The sequence below is a fragment of the Trichosurus vulpecula genome, chromosome 2 (assembly GCF_011100635.1).
Source record: "Trichosurus vulpecula isolate mTriVul1 chromosome 2, mTriVul1.pri, whole genome shotgun sequence".
Classification (NCBI taxonomy): Eukaryota; Metazoa; Chordata; class Mammalia; order Diprotodontia; family Phalangeridae; genus Trichosurus; species Trichosurus vulpecula.
In genome coordinates, this window is record NC_050574.1 from 34,747,158 (window position 1) to 34,766,437 (window position 19,280).

Sequence of the window (19,280 nt, forward strand, 5' to 3'; positions counted from 1 at the left end):
CTAATCAAGTGGGATGGATCAAGTGCATAAGATAAGACATAAAGACAGGGATTCAGAGAGAGACAAATGGCTGTGGTGAGAACAGGGGTGGCAGAAGGCTTGGGGGGTGGGGGCTGGGCTTTGAAATGTAGCAAGGAAGAATGATTGTATTTTGATGAGGCCTAAAGGTGAGCACCACATGTACGTCCAGCAGTTATTAAGCACAGAATGGAGAGGGCACCCTAGCCGTGCCTCTGATGGCCTTGGCCTGACGAGATGGCCTTTGTGGGCTGAGGGGCCTGGATACCAAGGCCTGGGGATGCAGAGACGCAAGAGAAAGTCTCTGCTCTCTCTTGGGGCGCAGACCTTGGGAGGCCTCACAGGCATTAGAGGGAGCACAAGGTCCAAGGGGCTGACCTGCCAGGGGCCACCTTCCCAGTAGCATAGCTGCTGGGATTTGAAACAAATTTTAACCTTCTCCCTGTAGCTCAGGCCTTAGCACTTTCCTAATAATCAGCCAACATCTATGAAGCACCTGTGTACCAGGTCCACACTTCCACCCATCCTCTCTCCCTTGCCAGGTATTGGCTGAGCTGGCTAAAGAGCGCCCCTTCACCAGACTGCAGAAGTAAGTAGCTATTGATCCCTGCTCCCTGCCCAAGCATTCTCCACTTTCTGTGGGGACCCCACCATGACACCAGCCTCTTATGTTCTCCCCCACCCCAGACTAGATCTGCTAGAGGAGATCATCATGGAGCTACAGGGTGAGGTTGGGGGGACGGTGAAGGATGGCGAGGGAGGGGGGATAGGGACAAGACTGAGCTCTTCCCCCAACCAAACCCTGGTCCTTAGAGCTGGAGCATGGGTCCCTAAGGGGAATATGGCTCAGCCATGACCTCTCTGACTCTGTCTCTCAGGGGCCCTCAAACCAGGGAGTTGTGAGTGGACGAGGCTGAGCCCAGCCGGTGCAGGCTACCTGACCCCACCCCAATAAAGCTTTCCCAGCCAGCCACCTTGTCAGCTTCTCCCTGCCTCTCACTACAGCTTGAATACTACATGACAAAATTCACAGGTCATCTTTACTTTTATTTCTGTTAATGTTAAAATTTGTTTTTAAATGTTTAGTACACAGGATTGGGGCTCATCAGGGACACACGCACTCGGACATGCATACCTGGGCACGCGCGCACACACACACACACACACACACACCTCAATGCCCTTCGTCTGGGTACACATTCATAGCTGCACATACAGGGCAATGACAAGAGGGGAGGGGGACAGGACATGCTGGGGGATCCTGGGGGTTGGGGGAGATGGAAGAGTTTTCATCTTCCGTCTCCCCCGTATTAGTGCAAGAAACCCTAGACATGTAAAAAGTTCTTTGTGGGCAGGGCAGAGAAACTACAGTTATACGTTATGAGATCACATTGGAACCAGTTTACAAAGTTAGAAACTTGAGGAATTGGGAAAAATTACAAACTGGATCATTGAATTGGGGCCCCAGGGCCAGTGATGGCAGTAGGTCCATCTGTGGGACCTTGGTCATCATCAGCAGGCACAACCAGCTAGGACTCCCATTCACCAACAGAGGGAGACATTTTACAAAAAAAGGTCAGGAGACATGCCCTCCAGCCTCAGCAGTAGCTGTGAGTCTGGCCCTTGGCATGGAGGGACCAGCTTGGGGGGGGCAGGTAGGAGGGTGGGGGGCCAGCCCCCTCTCCATGTCCATCCCCCACATTTCCATACTGAACCCCATGAGGACCCTCCCCGCCTCCTTTCCCACAGGCCTGGGTGGGTGTCCGATAGAGCAGGAGAGGATCTGGAGGCCCCCAGGGTCGAGGAGGCCGGGGCCCCCAAGGTGAGCGCTGCTTGTTGGGGAGTCGAGGGGCCGGGGGACCAGGGTCAGAGCGACTTCGGGGGTGGGCAGGAGGGGAGGAAGAACAAGAGGAGGAAGTAGGGGAGGGTCCACCCCCACCGAGGGGCAAGTTGACATAGACAGGTTCCAGATGGGCTGGGCGTCGCCGGGATTCTTGGGGGTGGTAGCAGAGGCGGCTATGTTGGGGAAAAGGCTGCAGTGCTGGGGGGTATGGGTGAGATGGGGGTGGTGGGTAGCAGAAGAGGAAGTCAGGGGGTCCCTGGGGTGGTGACTGTTCCCGAATCCCATAGGAAGCATTGAGCCCCTCGGGGGCCTGGTGGAAAGGAGCCCAGGGCCTAGGCAGGCCTGGGTAGGGAGGCCCGTCACCCCCACTGATTTCATAGTACAAGTTTTCCCCCTTGTCAGGGGGCAGTGTGGGACCACGTGGGGTCCTCCGGGTAGCGGGCTGGGGACCAGGCCGGAAGGGAGGAGTACCCAGAGAGTGAAGAGGAGGCTTGGGGGGGCCAGAGAAGGGTGAGGGGCGCTCCTTGGGGTTGGAAGAAGTCACAGCAGAGGAGAAAAAGGAGGTGGGCGCCTGTGAAGGAAAACGGATTTGTTGATTGGCTTGTCTGGGCTTCCATTTGGGAGCTATCACAACTTTTATTAATGCAGTGTTTTGTGGTTGAGGGTTGGGAGAAGAGAGAAGAAATGGGTAAATCTTAATTGGGTCAAAACCCCATAAAAATAAGGGCGACCTGGAGGGACAGGGACAGACTTTGCTGCTGTTCTCACTGACCTGTGCGGGACCTCTTCGTTCCCTCCGTGGGGGACCAGGAATGTGTGCGCGCAACAGGCCGCCATCACTCTGCTGCCGCTGCAAGGAGGCTGGTGGACCTGGGGCTTGGTGGCTGGAGCTCACTATGGAGTAGAGGGGCCCAGGGCCTCCAGCCCCTGGACTTTCCCCACCCCCTTCCAGGGACAAGGAACGTCGGAAGGGGGAGCGAGGTAGGGGTGGGGCTGTGCCCCCCATCTCCTGCTGGCGCTGACGCTGTGCTGCCCTCTGAGCCCGCTCAGCCAAAGCCAGGGCCATCAGGCGGGCTGGATTCTTGGGAGGTGGAGGAGGGGCCCCTCCGGGGCGAAGGAGAGACAAGGGCACAGGCAGAGGTGGGGACTCAAACCCAGGCACGGGACCTGTAGGAGGAGGAGGAGAAAGACAAAGGTCATGACGTGGAGGTCCCTCAAGGAAGACAAGAGAGGCTGAGCCCAGATGCGGGGGTTCCAAGGTTAGGTAGGAGCTGGTGGGGCAGGGTTACTCACTTAGTGACCCTTGTAGGTCTCTCTGGCTGCTTAAGGACAATTTACTCCGGATTTCCCTCTGGCAGCTGTCACTCAGCTCAGTCTCAGCGCTGCGCAGCAGTAGGGGTATGAGCTGGGGAGCGGGAGTGGCAGGTGGAGGGGATGGGGTGGCAGGGGTAGCACCCCCCAGAAGCTCCAGCACAGCAGGGGGCACAGAAACAGCCACAGGCTCAGAGATATCCAGGGCTGTGGGTGGGGCAGGGCTTGCTGGGCCTCGAGGAGAACGAGTAGGGGGGGTAGCTTTATGGATGAAAGAGCCAGCAGAGGCTGGGGGGGCAGGACTGGCAGGAGGGGCAGGGTCCCCAGGGGTAGGGCTGCTGCAGCGAAAAGTGAGAGGATCAAAGTCAAGGCCTCTCAGGCCCTCCAGGCATCTTGGGGGACTAAAGTCCAGGTCATCGCCATCGTCCAGCCAGGCCGAAACTCGGTGTGGGGGAGAGCCCACCAGCTCCCCACTGCCCACAGACGAGGTGCTGCCGGAGGATGACGATGACGACGTGGTAGAGGACAGGCTCTCACAGGAGCCGGCCAGGCCAGGAGCCACAGGGAAAGCATCACTGCTGGAACGGGGCCGGCGCAGTCGATGGAGCCTGTGTAGGCCTGCAGGGAGGCAGGAAGAAGGCTGCTGGGGGCCGCAGGGAAGAGCTCTTGCATCCCTGTGCAAGTGTGCTAAAGCTCCAGCCTCTGAAGCACCAGGGCCCAAATCTGCCCTTCCTTCGAACTTCTCAGGCCACTCCCTCAGGTAGCAGGAGTGCTGTATCTATGGCCTGCCACCTGTCCCCGCGCTGGCTACTTATTCGGGGCCTTCTCATTGGGCTCCCCCTTCTTTGATCCAGCATTCAGAAATCTGCCCAAATGCTCTTCAGAAGATGGAGCTGACCCTCCTCATTCTCAAAGCCCCTAGCAGCTTGCTATTGGACTAATGTAGGGTCACAGACCCACAGCTGGACAGGCCCTTGGAGGTCCCTCCAGCCAATCCCTTCCCTTTACACCATCTGTGCACACGCCAGCTCTCTGTAGCCGTCCATACCTACTCCTGACTGCCAGGAGAATGGGAGCTCCTTGCAGTAGGTGTCCCCAGGGCTGAGCACACTTAAAATCAATGCTGAATGGAATCAGTGGACTCATTCAGTGTTAAAAGATAGCTCAGAGACAGCCTGTTCCAACCCCCTACTTGTACGGACAGGGAAATAGCCCCAGTGAGGGAAAGGGATTTGCAGAGCTAAGGCTTGAAGCCAGAAGAACAGAGCTGTCACCACTGCTCCCCATGGTCTAGAAGAACAGTATACTCACACTGGCATTCAAGGCTCCAAGCTCTTTTTCCAGTCTCATCTCCTCATCCCCCCCAAGGGATGTTCTGCCCCAGCCCAAGCAGGTTACTCTTGTGTTCTGCCCCCACCACATGTGCCTGCTGTCCCCTAGGCCTGGGATCTGCCCTCTCTTCACGGAATTTCTATCCACATCCCGACTTTTCCTTTCCTCTGGGCTGTCCATGGGGAGGTGGCCGGATTTGGAGTCTGAGATCTCAATGCCAGCTCTGCCTCTGATACTGGGTGGCTTGGACAAATCCCTTAATCTCTTGGGCCCTTAGCTTCTTCACCAGTAACATCAGGGTAGTGGCCTAGATGACCCTGGGCTCATCTCCAGCTTGGATGGTCCTTTCCAGAGACCCCACCCCAGCCTTGGCCTGCATGGAGCCCCTCGTGTGACGCATCATTCTGTGTACTGCATATCTACTCTGCCTGACTGGGAGCCTCTGGAGGGCACATGCTGGGTAGCACTAAGCAGAAGGTTCTGCACACAGGAGACACAACAAACACCGGCTCAACTGAATTACATTTGGAGCTGCTATAATTTCCCTGCCTCCCTCCCTCCCCACCACCCCCTGACTGTGATTTCCAGGCAGGCCCTGGGAACCCAGCCACCCCTGGGTGGGTCCTCACCAGCTCCGCTGGCCTGGGATGACAGTGACTCCTCGCTCTTGGCTGATCTCAGTGGGGCTGTTTCCACTGGGCCACCTAGGTTTCCAGAAGAGACAGGAAGAGCAGTTGTTGGGAAGGCCCCACCCTGCCCTGTCTGCCCTGCAGCCTTGGGCCCAGGAGCCTGCTCACCTGGGGGTGGCTGGGACCCTTGGCCAGCTCCACGCCAGGGCAGGGGCTTCTTTCGGACCGAGGAGGGGCCTCTGCCCAGGGCGAAGAAGGTCTTCCAGCTGCTGCCACCTGGTTTCCTACGCTTCTCTCCAATGATCCCCTTCCTCCTATACAGGACAGAAGGTGAGATGGGACAGTCTCTGGGTCAGGGCCTTTCTCCCCACTCTCCCCGATTCCGGGTGTTACTCACTGGTCTTCAGGTGAAGTAGGAGCCTTGGCCCCTTGCTCAGACAGCCGACCCTGTGACCGAGCCTGAGCCTCCTCTAGGGAGAGGAGGCGAGTGGAGGGTCCACTGCCCACAAGGGATTTGGGCCTGGAGAGGAGACAGCGACCTAGGGGAGTAATGGTGGAAAAGTATGTCAGCTCATCAAGCCATCCCATCTACTCTGCAGGCAAAGCCAAGCACAGCCCCCACCACCCCCAGGAGCCCTGGCAGGCCAAGCCCCCCGGCCAGGGATCAGCAAGGCAGGGACCCTGGGATGGGGGGGGTGGAGTGGTGGGGCCAGGGCAACTTGGGTCCCGGGAGGGGAGGGAAGGGCAGGGGAGGGGAGGGGAAGGGAGGAGTAGGGGCATCAGCAACAGGCGAGGAGGCAGGAATGAGCTGATGAGGCAGAGGCGGCAGCAGCTGCAGGAGGAAAGCCGTCTCAGTTACCTCGGGAGGGCCCAGCCGATGATCCGTGTCCCGAAGGGGTCCAGGGTTTGTGGGGCAGGGGTGGGAATGAGAGAAGGGGATGTGGCAGGGGTTTCTTGGGAAAAAGTGATCTCTAAAATGGGGGAAGAGGGGGTCTAAAGCCAAGGGAGCTAGGAATACCCAGCAATGTGCCAGCAGACCTATTAGCACCCCGCCCGGTTTCCACTAGTCCCAAGAGGGCCCCTGAGGGAGCTAAGGGAGGGTCGTGGAGGTGCAGCATCCCAGACCAGTGGGGGATCCTGAATCGAGGAGCTGAAATGAGAAGGAGGCCGGGGGAGGGGGCAGGGTTCTCGGAGTCCCAGGGATACTCAGGGTAGTGATCCTGGGGCCCCACCCTCCCCCAGCCCATGGCTAGCATTCCCAGTGAGCTTCTATCCATCTCCAGGAGGATCGGGCCACAAGCACTGGGGAGCAGGCGTACCTGCAGGATCTAAGCCTGCTGAGGCAAATGTGTCACTGAATAAAACATCCACGTGGCTGAGAAGAAACTCCACAACAACAGACTGGACTCGAACCTCCCGGAAGGCAGCAGCCCCGCCAAGTCCTACTGACTCCAGCTCCATTGACCTGCAGGCACCGGGAATGCAGGGCTTAGGAGGTCCCCAAAGATCTGTCAGCACCCTTGAAGCCACTCTTCTGAAGGCTGCAAAGCTAGCAGCCAGGATCATTTAATTCAATGCAGCATTAATTAATTAAATGTCTACTAAGATTAAGGCACTGTGCAAAGAGCTAGTGGTACAAAGAAACCAAACTGTGTCTTCCCTTCGTACAGGGAGGGTGCTACTTGCTCCCTTCCCAGCTCACCGAAGCAGGTTGGGAGCCCACACAATGGCCAGGTTTCTGGCATGCATGCTGGTGTTGGCGCTGTGCTGGGCCATCCGAGAGAGGTGTCGAAGCAGGTACTCCAGGGTCCTGGAGCAGGGCAGGGAGGGAGAAGGGTCGCTCACTGAGTGCTGCCTCCAACAGTGACCCCTCCCTCAAGGGCCCAGCCTGACCCCCTTCTCTTCCCCACTCCCTGGACCTAGCCTACCCTACCCATACCGGTAATGAGGTGGAGGCAGCTGCTGTATGACATCATGAACCCGAACCAGTCGCTCTTCCTCCCCAGGCACAGACATGGCCTCCTGGGGGAACAGGGTGAAGGAGAAGGGTGTACACAGGCTGGGGCTGAGGCTGAGGCCTCATGCCTGGTTCTCCCTGGGTGGCCCCCTTCGGACTTACACTGAACTTTCCATAGAGCTGGTAGGTGAGCAGGGGGTTAGGCAGCTCTCGAAAGTAGAGTTTGCAAAGGGAAGAGACACTGTGGATGTCCTGGAGGAAGGCTGGTCCACTCAGCTCTGGGATCCGCTCACTGTCAAACTCGTGCCTGAGACCCCATGAAGGTGGAGAAGCCATCAGAGCTTCCTCGGCCTCTTTTCATTTCAGGGCCCTGCTTTCTTGTGCTCTCCTCCCAAACCTGCCACCCTCTCTCCCTCCCTACCTCAGTTTCTGGATGTTGGAAGAAACACCTGAGAGGCGATAGATCCCATCCACCACCCCATGGGCCTCGATGAATTCAGAGCAACAGCGCAGGACTTGGGGAACTAGAAAGGGTGATGGGGTCAGGGCAGAAGAGACCATGATCACGTGAGGGGAATGAGAATTATAAAAAGGGTGGGGTAGGAACAGAGCCAGATACATAGGGATGTCCCACAGGGTACAAGAGGTGGTCTCTAGGAGGGTTGTGTTTTAAGTTATTGATTGTGAGAAACAGCATGGAGCATGTCTCTGGAGACAGAATGGCCTAAGAGTGTGTGCTGGGTTTGGAATTAGATAGGACCTGTATTTGAATCCTACCTCTGGTCCTTACTAGTGACCATGAAGTAAATCACTTAATGTTGTCCTCATCTGTAAAACGGGGGTACTACCTTTAGCACCTACTTCATAGGATTGTTGAGAACATCAAATAAAATACTGTAAAGTGTTTCATAAATCTTATACAACTATGTAAATGCCAGCTATTCTAGTTGTACCAACAGGGAGAGAACAGGAATCCTGTTTAGAGGGCTGGGAGGCTAGGGAGTGACCCAGCAAGGTTAGGCCTGGGCCAGGACCTCACCATCTTGGCCAGAGTTGCTGAGATGCTCCCCAAGGTCACAGCCAAAGACACGCTGCCGAAGGATGCCCCGCTGCCTTAGCCGCTGACGAGATGGGCGGGAGCGAATGAAAGAACGGAGGAGGCCTGCGAGCTTTCCTCGGGGCCGGGGCACTGCTCAGTGGTGGTTGTGGTGGGAGACAAAGAGGGTACTCATAGTGAGGGAGAGGCACAGCAAAAGAGGGGAGGGGTGGGCTGGGACAGGGCCCAGGGGATGAGAGCCCCAGTTCTGTTACCTGACGTGAGAGAGGGAGGGCCCTCCCTTAGGGGAGCTGGGATGCTGGATGTGGGGCCATCAGGATCTGTGGGGGGAAACCAGCACGGATGGCTTGAGGTCCCTTCCCCCTCCCCCACCCTCTCCCCTGGCACCGCCCACTTGTTGTTACCAGCTTTGACCCCCAGGCCTGGTCGTTCCGTGAATAGCTCCACACACTCGCTAGGGAAGAAACCAACCTAAGGGGAAGGGTCAAAAGCCAAAGGTCAGATGGCCTGACATCCTTCAAGGTCCTGGCCCTCTTAGGTTCTCATCTGCCCTCTCTTTCTACCTGGAATCCATGTTTCCCACGCCACCAGCTTCGGTCCTCTGTGGGTGGCATGTCAATCACAGAGACAATGTCACCAACCTGAGGATGGGGAGCAAGTGGGAGTCAGAGGGAGGTCAATGTCCAAAACAGGCCCTGCAGCCCCTTCCCCTGAAACATTACCTCGAAGGACAGTTCATCTGGGGCCTGGGCCGTGTACCGCTTGACCACATGCGCTGCGGCCACCGCAGGAATGTTCAGGGAGGCCTCCTCACTGAGCAGGAGCCGTCGGCCGTGGTTATCCAGCTGGTGGTGGGACGGGGGGAGATGGAGGTGGAGGCCCCCATTGGAGGGACACTACCTCCCACTCACACGCTTTCCCACTCTCATCTCCCCAGACACTTCCTAAGCAGCTTCTGATAGACATATGCCCCCTGCCCTAGTCCCTGCTCCCAAGTCCATTCTTTTCTCTGCCTTTCACACTCGCTTCAGGACCCAGAGACATAGCAGAAAGAGCTGGCTCATGGCTCTCTGTAAGTGACTCTTCCCCTCACTGGCCCGTAGCCCTTCTTTCATGCATCCTACCCTTCATCTTTTCTGTTCCATTCACCACCAACTTAAACACTTAGCCTGGCTCGCTTCCCACACCCTAATCTATTTCCTTCCCTCCCTTATACTCTGCATCTCTCTCGTTTCCCCTTTCTCTCTTCTCCCCTTTCTCTTCTCCTCTCTCCCTCCCTCCCTCTTGTTCTTTTTGAGCACACACACACACACACACACACACACACACACACACACAGACTCCTACTTCCATCCAGGTAAGCACAGGGCCACAGTTGAGGTTACTGTCCACCAGTCCAGAGAGGGTTTCAAGATATTGTAGGAGCAGTGGCACCAGCAGCTGGATGGACACAAAAGTAGAGTAGGGATTAGGTGGAACTGAGAAACCTCCCTTCCCTCCATTCCTCACTGCTGAAATGCTGCTTGTTCCCAGTTTCGAGGGGTAGGGAGTAAAGCAGAAGGTGGGGCTTTACCTGGTTCCGGGAGCCCTCTGGAGCTGGAGGCAGTTCTGGAAGGCGAGAGAATCGACGGTCAAAGATGCAGCGATGAAGATGGCTATCCAGGGAGCGGAAATCCTCATAGCTTCGGACAACAGGCCAGGACCGGCCCTGGGGGACATAGTGAGTGAAGCAGGGTGAAAATGACAGACTGTACTCACAACTTTAGGCTGCAGAAGTTTCGTGGATCAATCCATGACAAACTGGGAGCAGGGCTAGGTTACTAATCAATCAGTGTAGGGTTGAGAGGCAAAATGTGGACGCAAGGGTCTTACCTGACAGGTCACCTGGACCCCAAACACCAGCTCATTATCACTAGGGAGATTGGAGCCTTCACGATCTGGAGATAGCAGCAGCTGAAAAGGAAAATCAAGGACCCAAGGCCCAGGACATGCCATCCTTCCAATACTATCCCCGACCCCAGTGACCTGAAGCCAAACATAGAACACACAACAGGAGAGAGTGGGCAGGCAGATGGCAAAGGGGCTGCTCTGGGGGGCATCTCATGCTGCCATGCCCAGATGGGGGACCCCAAGTACCTGAATGTGGCCAAAATCAACATTCTCATAGTGGAAATGGGCACAGTCAGCCAGCCGGGGAAAAGGGCCACGAGGGGCCGAGATCCTAGGGATGTAAGTCACAGGTCACCCTGAGCACCTTGGCCCCGCTCGCTAAGCTCAACTTAGAATTGGGGTCCCCCAGAACTGGGGAGACCTGGCTGAGCTCAAGCTATGGCCTCACCTCCTACAATCCCAAGCAGCACCCATCCCCTTCCTACCTCTTGCCAGGTTTCCCCTTCACATTAGAGCCCCCTGAAGGGGGTAGGGGCTGTACAGGCCCCTCCCCTGGACCATCCAGGTTATCTGTACTTCTGGCCTGTGGGGAGAGAAAGATGCCTGAGGAATGCCTCACCCCTACCCAGAGTGTCCCTAGACCCTAGAGCTACAAAGGAGGCCCCGATGCTATTTCTTCAAGAGCAAGGCCAGAGAACGAGACGAGGCGGCCACACGTGTGGCTGCAATAGTACTAAAAAAAGAAATCCAACGGGACTCTTGAGTGCAAGCAAAGGCAGGGCCAGAACATGCCAGACACTCTGAAGGCAGCACCTTGCCCTCTTCGATGAGAAGTCACAGAAGAGGAGTCGTGTATGTACATGTGGGGGCGGGGGCGGGGGTGGGAATCTTTGGATGGAGAAAGTTGGGGAGAGGAGACTGTAGGTAAAGCAGTAACAGTAACTACAAGGGTAATTATGTAGCACCACTCTGTGCCAGGCACTGTGCTGTTTCACATCAACCCTGGGAAATGTGTGCTATTATTATCTCTATTTTACAGAGGAGGAAACTGAGGCAGACAGAGAAACGTTCCTGACTCCACTGCACCACCAGCTACTTCAAGACCCTAAGATGGGATAGGAAGAAAGGGTGCACAAGGGGTACAGGGGACGAGGCATTGGGTGGAGGCTGGCAAAGCAGGCAGGAAGAGGCTGTGGCTGGAGTGAGGGTGGAATAATGTTCGGATGGGCCAGAAGAGGAAAGGAGGGCAGGGTGAAAGAAGACCCCGATGGGGCAGAGATGATTGGCTGCCCCGAACGGGGCTGGGACAGGGTAAAGCGGCAGGGGTGAGACCACGACTGGGACAGGACAGACCCAAAGAATGCCCAGGCAAAGGATGGGATGGAGGTAGGAGGGCCAGAGAGGGTGGCGTCGGAGCAGCCAGCCAGGGCTGGGAGGGGAGGCCTGGACCCAGCAGGCCAGGCTGGGCAGGGATGGGAACAAGCTGTGGCTGGGTCATGGACAAGGGAATGCTGGGGGGGTAAGGGGGGAGGGGACGGAAGTGGGAGGTTAGGGTGGGATGGAGAGGGAGGATGGGACCAGGCTGAGGAGGAGTCACGGAGGATGAGCCGGCAAAGGGGAGGACAGATAAGGGGGAGGATGTGGCCAAGGCCAAGGAGGCCAGGCGGGGCTGGAGGGGAAGAAATCAGGTTTAGAGAAAGATAGGCTGACGGAGCGGAAGAAATCTGGGCTGAGGGGAGGACAGAGCTCCACTGGGGGGAGGACGGAGGTTCACTGAGGGGAGGACGGAAACCCTGGGAAGGGGGGACAGAGATCCACTGAGGGGAGGATGGAGACCCCCTGGGGGGGATGGAGACTCTGGGGGGCGGATGGAGACCCCCGAGAAGGGGAATGGAGGTGGGGGGGAAGGACTTAGACCCCGGGGAGGAGGGGGACAGAGACCCCGGGAGGGGAGGACAGAGACCCACTGAGGGGAGGATGAAGACCCCGGGATGGGGGATGGAGACCCCCTCAGAAGAAGATGAAGACCCCAGAAGGGGAGGACGGAGGCCCAGGCCGAGCCGCAGAGCCCCGCCCCGCCCCGCCCCCGCCGCCCTCCACATCCCCACAGAAACCGGCCAGACAGACACCGCCCCCTCCCGCTCACCACCATGGCCAGTCGCGCCGCCGCCGTCACCCTGTCACCCCGGGCGGGCGAGGGGTCGCGCTCCTCCTCCCCCTCTTCCTCCTTTCTCTCCTCAGGCCGGGGCCTCCTCCGCCACCGCCTCCGCCGCCTCAGCCGCCGCCATGGCGACACAATGGGGAGAGGGGCGCGCGGGCCGAGGCCACGCCCCTAACGGCCCCAACGGCCGGGCGCGCGCGCGCGGGGGGCGTGGACTGGGAAGGCGCCGGCCAGCCAGAGGGGAGGGCAAGTCCCGTCCCCGCCCCGCCCGCCCCTCATTGGCCACGGCGTCCCGCCGGGCCACGCCCACTCCGGTGTGGCCACACCCCTCAGGGTCCGCCCCCCGGGAGCTGTCCGGACCGGCTGTCAAACAAAGCGGAGACGCGGGGTAGCTGAACCCCAAGGCGAGGGCGGCCCTGGGGTCCTCCCGGCCTCCTGTAGGGGCGGCGCGGCGCCTGACTGAGAAAAGCCGGGTCATTGACCACCTCGGAGGGCCCAGACAGTCCCCTGAACCTGATCTCCCTTAGTTTCCCCATCTGTCAAATGCGGAGGGTGGCTTGAGGTCCCGTCCAGCTCTAAGACAAGGAACGCCCCTCTCCTTCCTGAATCCCACCTACTCACTACAGACTTGTAGCCTCACTTCCCAAATGTCCCCAAACCTTCCCATCCCCCCATCCCTTTTAAGCTTCTGGCCCCTCTGGCCTCAGCCCCCTTCCTGTGCCTTCTCCGTTTACAAGCTGCGATAAGCCCCCTCCCCATTTCCTCTCCACTCCCCCCCGGGGGGATGGAGGTTGTTTGCCCCCAGGATCCTGAGGGCAGGTGCCACAGGAGGGTCCTACGATGCCTCCTCCACAGACCCAGCCCCTAGCCCCAAGCTCTCTGCCCTCCCTTCCTCCCCCAACACTGAAGAAAGCAACTCTGATGCAATTTATTGAACGTTTATTCCTCAATCCTATGTCTGCTGGAGATCTCATTGGGGGAGCCCAATGTTCCGGCTGGCTGGAAATTGGGCCTCAAGTTCTTGGGGTCCATGGTCTTGGACAGGCACTTGTCAACCTTCCTGAGGGGGTGGGAGGAAAAGGGTTTGCAAACAAAGGGGCAGGGGAACGGGCAGGGATAGGGGACTGGAGGAAGGCCACAGCAGAGCCTGAGCTGGGAGGCTCCTAGGACAGGGCCAGGGTGGGCCGCATGGGGGCAGTGTGGCTCCAGGAGCACGTGTCTCACTGAGGGGCTGTCTGTGGGAGAGTGAAGGAGGGTCACCTCAAGCACGACCGAAGTTCTGAACGCCGGGCCCGAAGCACCTGCAGCAGAGCATCTTCTTCAAAGTCTGTCCCATCTGAGTCTAGGAAGGACAGGAACAGGGATGCTCCTGTGGATCTCCAGGAATGTTATGGATGACCCATGGCCAACCCCCAGCCTCTTCCTGATGCTCTCACCTTCTGCAGCTTCCAGTAACCCAGAAGCTAAAGCCAGCAGCTCCCTGGAGGGTGGGGTCTCAGCAGGAGGAAGGGGGGTCTCAACAGAAGGGGGGGCCTCACAGGGGGAGGGGAAGTCTTCTGAAGGTCCTGGGAAGAGACGAGCAGCCACCACCTGCTCCATGGCCCCTCTCAGCATCGGCCCTGGCCTGGGAGTTCGGCTTTTGCTATCTGGGTTCCAGGCCTTTTTGGGCTTGTGGTCCTGTCTCTTAGGCTCAGAGGGGCCCCTAGAACTTGGGAGAAAGGCCCCAGACTGGAATCTTTTGCAACCTGTTTCTGGAGAGGCAGAGTGGAGATGGAAAGAGCTCTGACATGTAGCAAGGGAATTTGGAACTGCTGGCTGGGGGCTTGGCTGGGAAGCACAACGCAGGGCAGGGGGGTTTGGCTGAGGCGTACAAAGAGGCACCACAGGACTTGGGTGGGGAGTATAGGGGGAGTTTGGAGGGCATGGTTGAGGAAGACTAAGAGGTACTGGTGAGTTTAGCTGGGGAATATTGAGGGAAACTGTGGAATTTAGCTCATGTTGACAGAGGACAGCAGGGCTCTGCTGAGGCCCATAGAGGAGGACTGGGGGGACCTGTTGGAGCCCACAAAGGAGGACTGGGGGGACCTGATGGGGCCCACAGAGGGGGACTGGGGAGACCTGCTGGGGCCCACAGAGGGGGACCGGGGGGCTCGGCTGGGGGTTAGTGGGGGGGACTAGAGAGTTCAGCTGGTTAGCAACAGTGGGTCCTGGGGCATATATCTGGTGAGGCTTAGGCTGACCGTGGGTGACAGTGACCTGGAGGAGGAACACACAGAAAGATCTTTGAGGGGCTATGTCTCCCCCACCTCCTGCTCCTACTCCCAAGTCCCCTGAGCTTCACTTGCACTTCATACCAAGGCCCTGCTGGGGAGCCAGGACTGGGCCTGGGGCCCATCTGCACACACCTCCTGGGCCAGTTCCATCTTCCTCCGGAGACGCCACTGAGAGAGGATATCATTCTCTGGGTGGGCCACAGATGGCACAGGGACCTGGGTCCTTGTCAATGGGGCTGTGAGAAAGAATCCTGGCTTCAGACTGAGGCCAGGATGTGTGTGTGTGTGTGTGTGTGTGTGTGTGTGTGTGTGTGTGTGAGCAAGTATGAGTGAGTATGTGTGGGAGTGTGTGAAAGTGTGTGTGTGTATATATATATATATGTGTCTGTGAGAGTGTGTGTGTATATGTGTGAGAGTGAGAGTGTGTGTGTGTGTGTGTGTGTGTGTGTGTGTGTATGTGTCCCACGGGACCCCTGGCTGTGTGGAAGGGGGAGGGTGTTGATCTCACCTGGTTCCCTGGGGTGGGGGCCTGCTCCAGGGTCAGAGGTGAAGGGTGGGGAGGGGGAGGGAAGGCCGTCAGAGCTGACTGGGATGGAGGTGACTTCATTACTACTGCTGGAAGAAATCTCACTGGGGGAAAGGAGCAAGATAAAAGTAAAGGGTCAGAGGCAGCCGGGAGAGGGGGTCTATTCAACGAGGCTTTCTGAAGCTTCTCCTATGCCCAGCCTGGCATTGCCTTGGGCTCAGGGCATTCGACCGTCTCTACCCATAAGAATCCTCCATTCTAATGGGGGGGCGGGGTGCGAAGGTTACAGCACATACATGGAAGAAAGAACAAGGCACTAGCAGCAAATACTTCTATGGACCTTCAAGGTCTGCAGGTACAAGTGTTGTCGCAGCACCCCATCAAGCTAGGTGCTATTATTATCTTTATTTTACAGATGAGGAAACTGAGGCAAACAGGCTCACACAGCTAGGAAGTGTCTGAGAGATTGTGGCAGGAGGAATATTGGGGGGAGGGTACAGAGGCAGAGATGGGGGGCTGCATATGCCCTGCCACAAGTCAGTTTGACTGGAATGCAGGTTAGGAGTGAAGACCAGAAAGGGGGATGGGGGGCTGAGGCAGCGCTTTGGGGGAGGGGGGAATTTAGGGGAAAGGAAGTCACCTTTGGAGGAGAAGCCGGGCTGCCCTGTCCTGGAGACTCAGGGTCTCGAGGTCCAACACGGATGTGTCAGAGGCTTCCAGTGGAGAAATGTGGCCCTGGGCCGGAAAAGGAGGGAATGCCAATGGCTCAGGCCCCAGCAGGGCCACCGTCCCTCTCATCCCAAAGGGTAAGTCACCAGCCATGTTCCCATTTGCCAGAGGGATTGCTAGGGAGGGAGGTCCCCCCCAGGACCTGCTCTGCTACAGCCCCCTATGGGAGGCCAGAAGCCAGGTTCGGCCTAGTTCCAGCCCCATCTGCTCCAGGCCTTTGGGCTCTGATCACAGTCTCTTTACTGCCACAAAGGAACGACAAATCCCTCATCCCATTCCTCTCCCGGGGAAGGTAAAAAAAAGAATGTGCTCAGAATCCCTCTGAGGATCTCTGTGCTGGAGTTAGGCTGCCCATCCCCCGAGCACTGGTCACCTCATGTGTCCCTGACACGCAGGCTTCCATCCTAGACGCTCCTGCCCCCTGCGGCCCAGTCTGTGTTGGGATGGCTGGGTTGAGGCTGCCTCCTCCGGCCTCCTCATCTGCAAGAAACAGCAATCACCACCATCCCTCCCAACTCTTTGTGAGATGCCCGTCTAGACCTGCCACCCCACAATGCAGCCTTGCTGCGGGCTGGGGTTTCTCGAGCAAGGGAAAGGGGCAGGTACCTGCTGAGGGACCAGGAAAGCCCAGGGCTGGGGGCTGCAGCCACCAGAAGTCAGCAGCTGTGGGGCCTGCTGCCTGCCGTTCCTGGCGGCTGGTGGGCTGAGCCTGCCGGAACCGAGCCATGTACCTGTTACAGGAAGAGCAAAAGGCTGGGGAAGCTCCTTTCCTGCCATTCCCTCGGCAGAGGGTGTGTCCAGTAGCCTTGCCTTCTCCCTGTTTCTGGTTCTTCCTACTTACCTGGCAAGCACAGAGTCTCCTAATTGGTCTGTCTGTTCTTCAGGGGGATCAGAGGGGGATGAGAGGCTTGTGGAAGGCCATGACTCATCAAAATTTGGGGATGTGGGGGCTGGAGGAGAAGCTGGGGGACTGAGTTGACGTGGTCTCAATGGGCTTAGGACCTGGAGACAGGGAAGAAGAGCTGGGCTCCAGGGCCTCCTCCCAGACCTTCCTCCTCTATCCTTCCCCCCCACAAAGCAGCCTGCTGGACCTAGCCCTTGTTTCAGACCCGACTTAGAAATCATCAGAGATTGTGACCCATCCTGTTCCAGTAACCCCTCCAGGGTCTAGGCGCCACCACCAGGGGCAGGCCCATTTGGTCCATTTCCCTCCTGCCCCAGGTGTGGAGGGTAGAAAACATCTCTCTCATTTTGGAAGGCCAATCACTTCCTCTGATGAAGTGACTCATCCAAGGTCACACGCACAAGTGGTAAAAGGGAGAGCTGAGATGGGAACCCGGCCCGCCATGCCCTTTGACACCAAATCTAGCCTGTCCACTGTTCCATTCCATCTTTCAATAGGAAGCATTTTCCTCAGGACATCTCAGGAGGCCAGTCATCAGAAGGCTATTGTCCTCAGACCCATTTACAGATGGTAGCAGCTTACTGCCTTGTCCAAGGGGTGACATCAAACCTCCAAGCCCAGTGAGTCCCCGAGAACTGAGCAGCGAAGAGAGGCAGCTGTGCCGGCTATAAAGGTCACTCACTGGACTGGAAGTCAGAGCCTCCCTGGGTAAAATGGGGTTGGGCTAGATTGCTAAGGTCACTTGCAGCGCTAAGTCCTATGATTCCGACATCATCTGATTTAAACCTTGGAGGACGCTTGGATACAGATACGACCCCATTAATTCAATTTAACAAACTTTAAGTGTCTACTGTGGGGACAGCTCTGGGCTAGGCTGGGGAAAGCAAAGTCCTTGCCCTCTTGCAGCTTCCCTGGAGGATACAACACCCATGCCTAAATGGGCATGGAGGGAAGGAAGGAATGAGGAGGAAGCCCATGGGCATTTCTGGCCTGGGCCTTAGCTTCTTTATCTGTAAAATGTCTTCTCACACCTCATTCCTCTCCAATTTACAGTGTTCGATTTCTCACACCCCACACTCCATCTCCCAACTCCATGCATTTGTCCTAGAGTTGCCTTATGCCAGGAACTCCTTCCCTTCTCATCCCTGCTCCTGGTTCCCCTCCAGTGTCAGCTTGCCTTTTGCAAGGTGCCTTTCCCAGGCTCCTCAGTCTTGGTGCCTTCCCTCTGGACTGTCTCCAATGCCCCTGTCTTTCGTTTATACCTAGTTATTTGCACACCATCTCCCCATGGGAGAGCAGCGACAAGCCTTTAACTCTGCCTATTAAATGGGTGGGTAGTAAACAAATGCTACTGATTGACTGGCTCCTGATCCACAGTCCTAAACCTTAAGCCGTTATGTTAATGGGAGTCCTTGGAAGAGGGTGAGTCCCAGGGGAGGGACAGCGGAGAACACTAGCGGGGGTCCCTGTGGACCTACCGGCTCCACTTCAGAAACTGACAAGAGGAGGCCCGTGGCATCAGGCGGCTTGCAGGGGGCGCCCCTGGGCTTCCCGCGGGGACACTAGGGCCGTCAACTATTTTGAGATGGGGAGGGTGGCCGGGGCTGTGAGGGCCCACTCTGAGGATGAAGAAACTGAGGCACCGGGCGCAGAAAGGCCTAGAGGAAGGTTCAACTACACAGGACCGTCCAAGCTCTGGCCTAGCACCAGGTCAAGTCTCCCTCCCGGCGGCACGCCCTCACCGCAGTCCGGGCCCCGCCTCCTCTGCCTAGCTCTCGCTCCGGCGATGGTTGGTAATAGCTCCGCCTCCTCGGAGGCGTGGCTTTGCAGGAGCTGCCCCGGAAGGAAAACACGGCCAGGCTGGCAAAGGGACAAAAGGGCAGGATTAGAAGGGTCGAGAGCAGACTACGACTCCCAGGAGGCTCTGGGGCCGCGTGGGAACAGTAGTTCCCGCCCGGAGAAACGCCCCGCCTCCTAGGGCTCAGAAGCCCGGTCCTGACCTGTTGTCCATTCCGCAGCCGCTGCCGCGGTCGCCGTTGCCGTCGCCGCCACCTCCTCGAACCATTCCTCTCCCTTCTCCCGCCTCGGGGCCGGCGCTGTCCGTCGCTAAGCAACAACCTTCCCAAACCCGCCCTCCTCGCCGGAAGCACTGGGGCGGGAAAAGGAGCTGCCCCGTCCCGCTCCAACCGCCGCGAGCTGTCGCGCTTAGGTGCGCTTGCGCAGATACCGCCTTCGTCCATGGGTTTTTTTTTTCCTGTGGGGCGGGGCTTCGGAGGAAGGCGGGCGCCGCTCTATTGGCTACTCTTCTTTCTAGGACAGTAGATAGAGGTAATGATTGACAAGGGCTCGGCCTCCAGCGCTGAGTGGCTCGGGACTCACTCGGAATGGGGCGTGCTCGATTCCCTCGCGGGGCAAGGATTCTGCCCTTTCTGGGAATACGGCTCTCGTTCGAGCAGCCCGGCCTCCCTTCCCTGCCCCAGTCCACGCGTGCTCGGGGGAGGCCCAAAGATTGCAGCATCAGTGCTTCCCGCGGGGCCTTCCCCCCATCCTCCGTCTGCACCCCTCCTCGTCTCCCCAACCCTTCCCCTTCAGGTGACCCCTCTCCCGGGGCCCCTCAGCCGGGGCCACAAGTGGGATCCGGAGCTGGGAG

General features: G+C 57.9%; 3 protein-coding genes across 4 annotated transcripts in view; 1 reads left to right on the forward strand and 2 right to left on the reverse strand.

Moving 5' to 3' along the window:
* LOC118839020 (zinc finger protein 850-like) overlaps window positions 1–19,280 on the forward strand; it is a 902,460-nt gene that overhangs the window by 275,896 nt on the left and 607,284 nt on the right. The window lies entirely within an intron of this gene.
* On the reverse strand, window positions 1,045–12,254 carry ARHGAP33 (Rho GTPase activating protein 33). The gene is made up of 22 exons (XM_036746497.1): window positions 12,184–12,254; window positions 10,523–10,620; window positions 10,284–10,368; window positions 10,020–10,100; window positions 9,721–9,855; window positions 9,495–9,587; window positions 8,870–8,992; window positions 8,711–8,788; window positions 8,552–8,618; window positions 8,402–8,467; window positions 8,130–8,279; window positions 7,512–7,614; window positions 7,253–7,397; window positions 7,073–7,155; window positions 6,836–6,943; window positions 6,453–6,598; window positions 5,531–5,672; window positions 5,302–5,447; window positions 5,134–5,208; window positions 3,155–3,790; window positions 2,634–3,028; window positions 1,045–2,432 (listed from the first exon to the last, which is right to left on the reverse strand). The coding sequence occupies exons 1-22, from the start codon at window positions 12,187–12,189 to the stop codon at window positions 1,617–1,619; spliced, it is 3,777 nt and encodes a 1,258-aa protein (XP_036602392.1). The 5' UTR covers window positions 12,190–12,254; the 3' UTR covers window positions 1,045–1,616.
* PROSER3 (proline and serine rich 3) lies at window positions 13,121–19,171 on the reverse strand. Of its 2 annotated transcripts, none has more exons than XM_036746420.1 (11): window positions 18,631–19,171; window positions 18,373–18,490; window positions 16,568–16,728; window positions 16,333–16,457; window positions 16,100–16,206; window positions 15,638–15,732; window positions 14,980–15,101; window positions 14,604–14,707; window positions 13,635–14,454; window positions 13,459–13,540; window positions 13,121–13,258 (listed from the first exon to the last, which is right to left on the reverse strand). In XM_036746420.1, exons 1-11 carry the CDS (start codon window positions 19,146–19,148, stop codon window positions 13,138–13,140), a joined length of 2,373 nt encoding a protein of 790 aa, XP_036602315.1. In that variant the 5' UTR covers window positions 19,149–19,171; the 3' UTR covers window positions 13,121–13,137. The 2 variants fall into 2 exon arrangements, with proteins under 2 accessions (XP_036602315.1, XP_036602314.1); XM_036746419.1 differs by having other exon boundaries at window positions 14,553–14,707.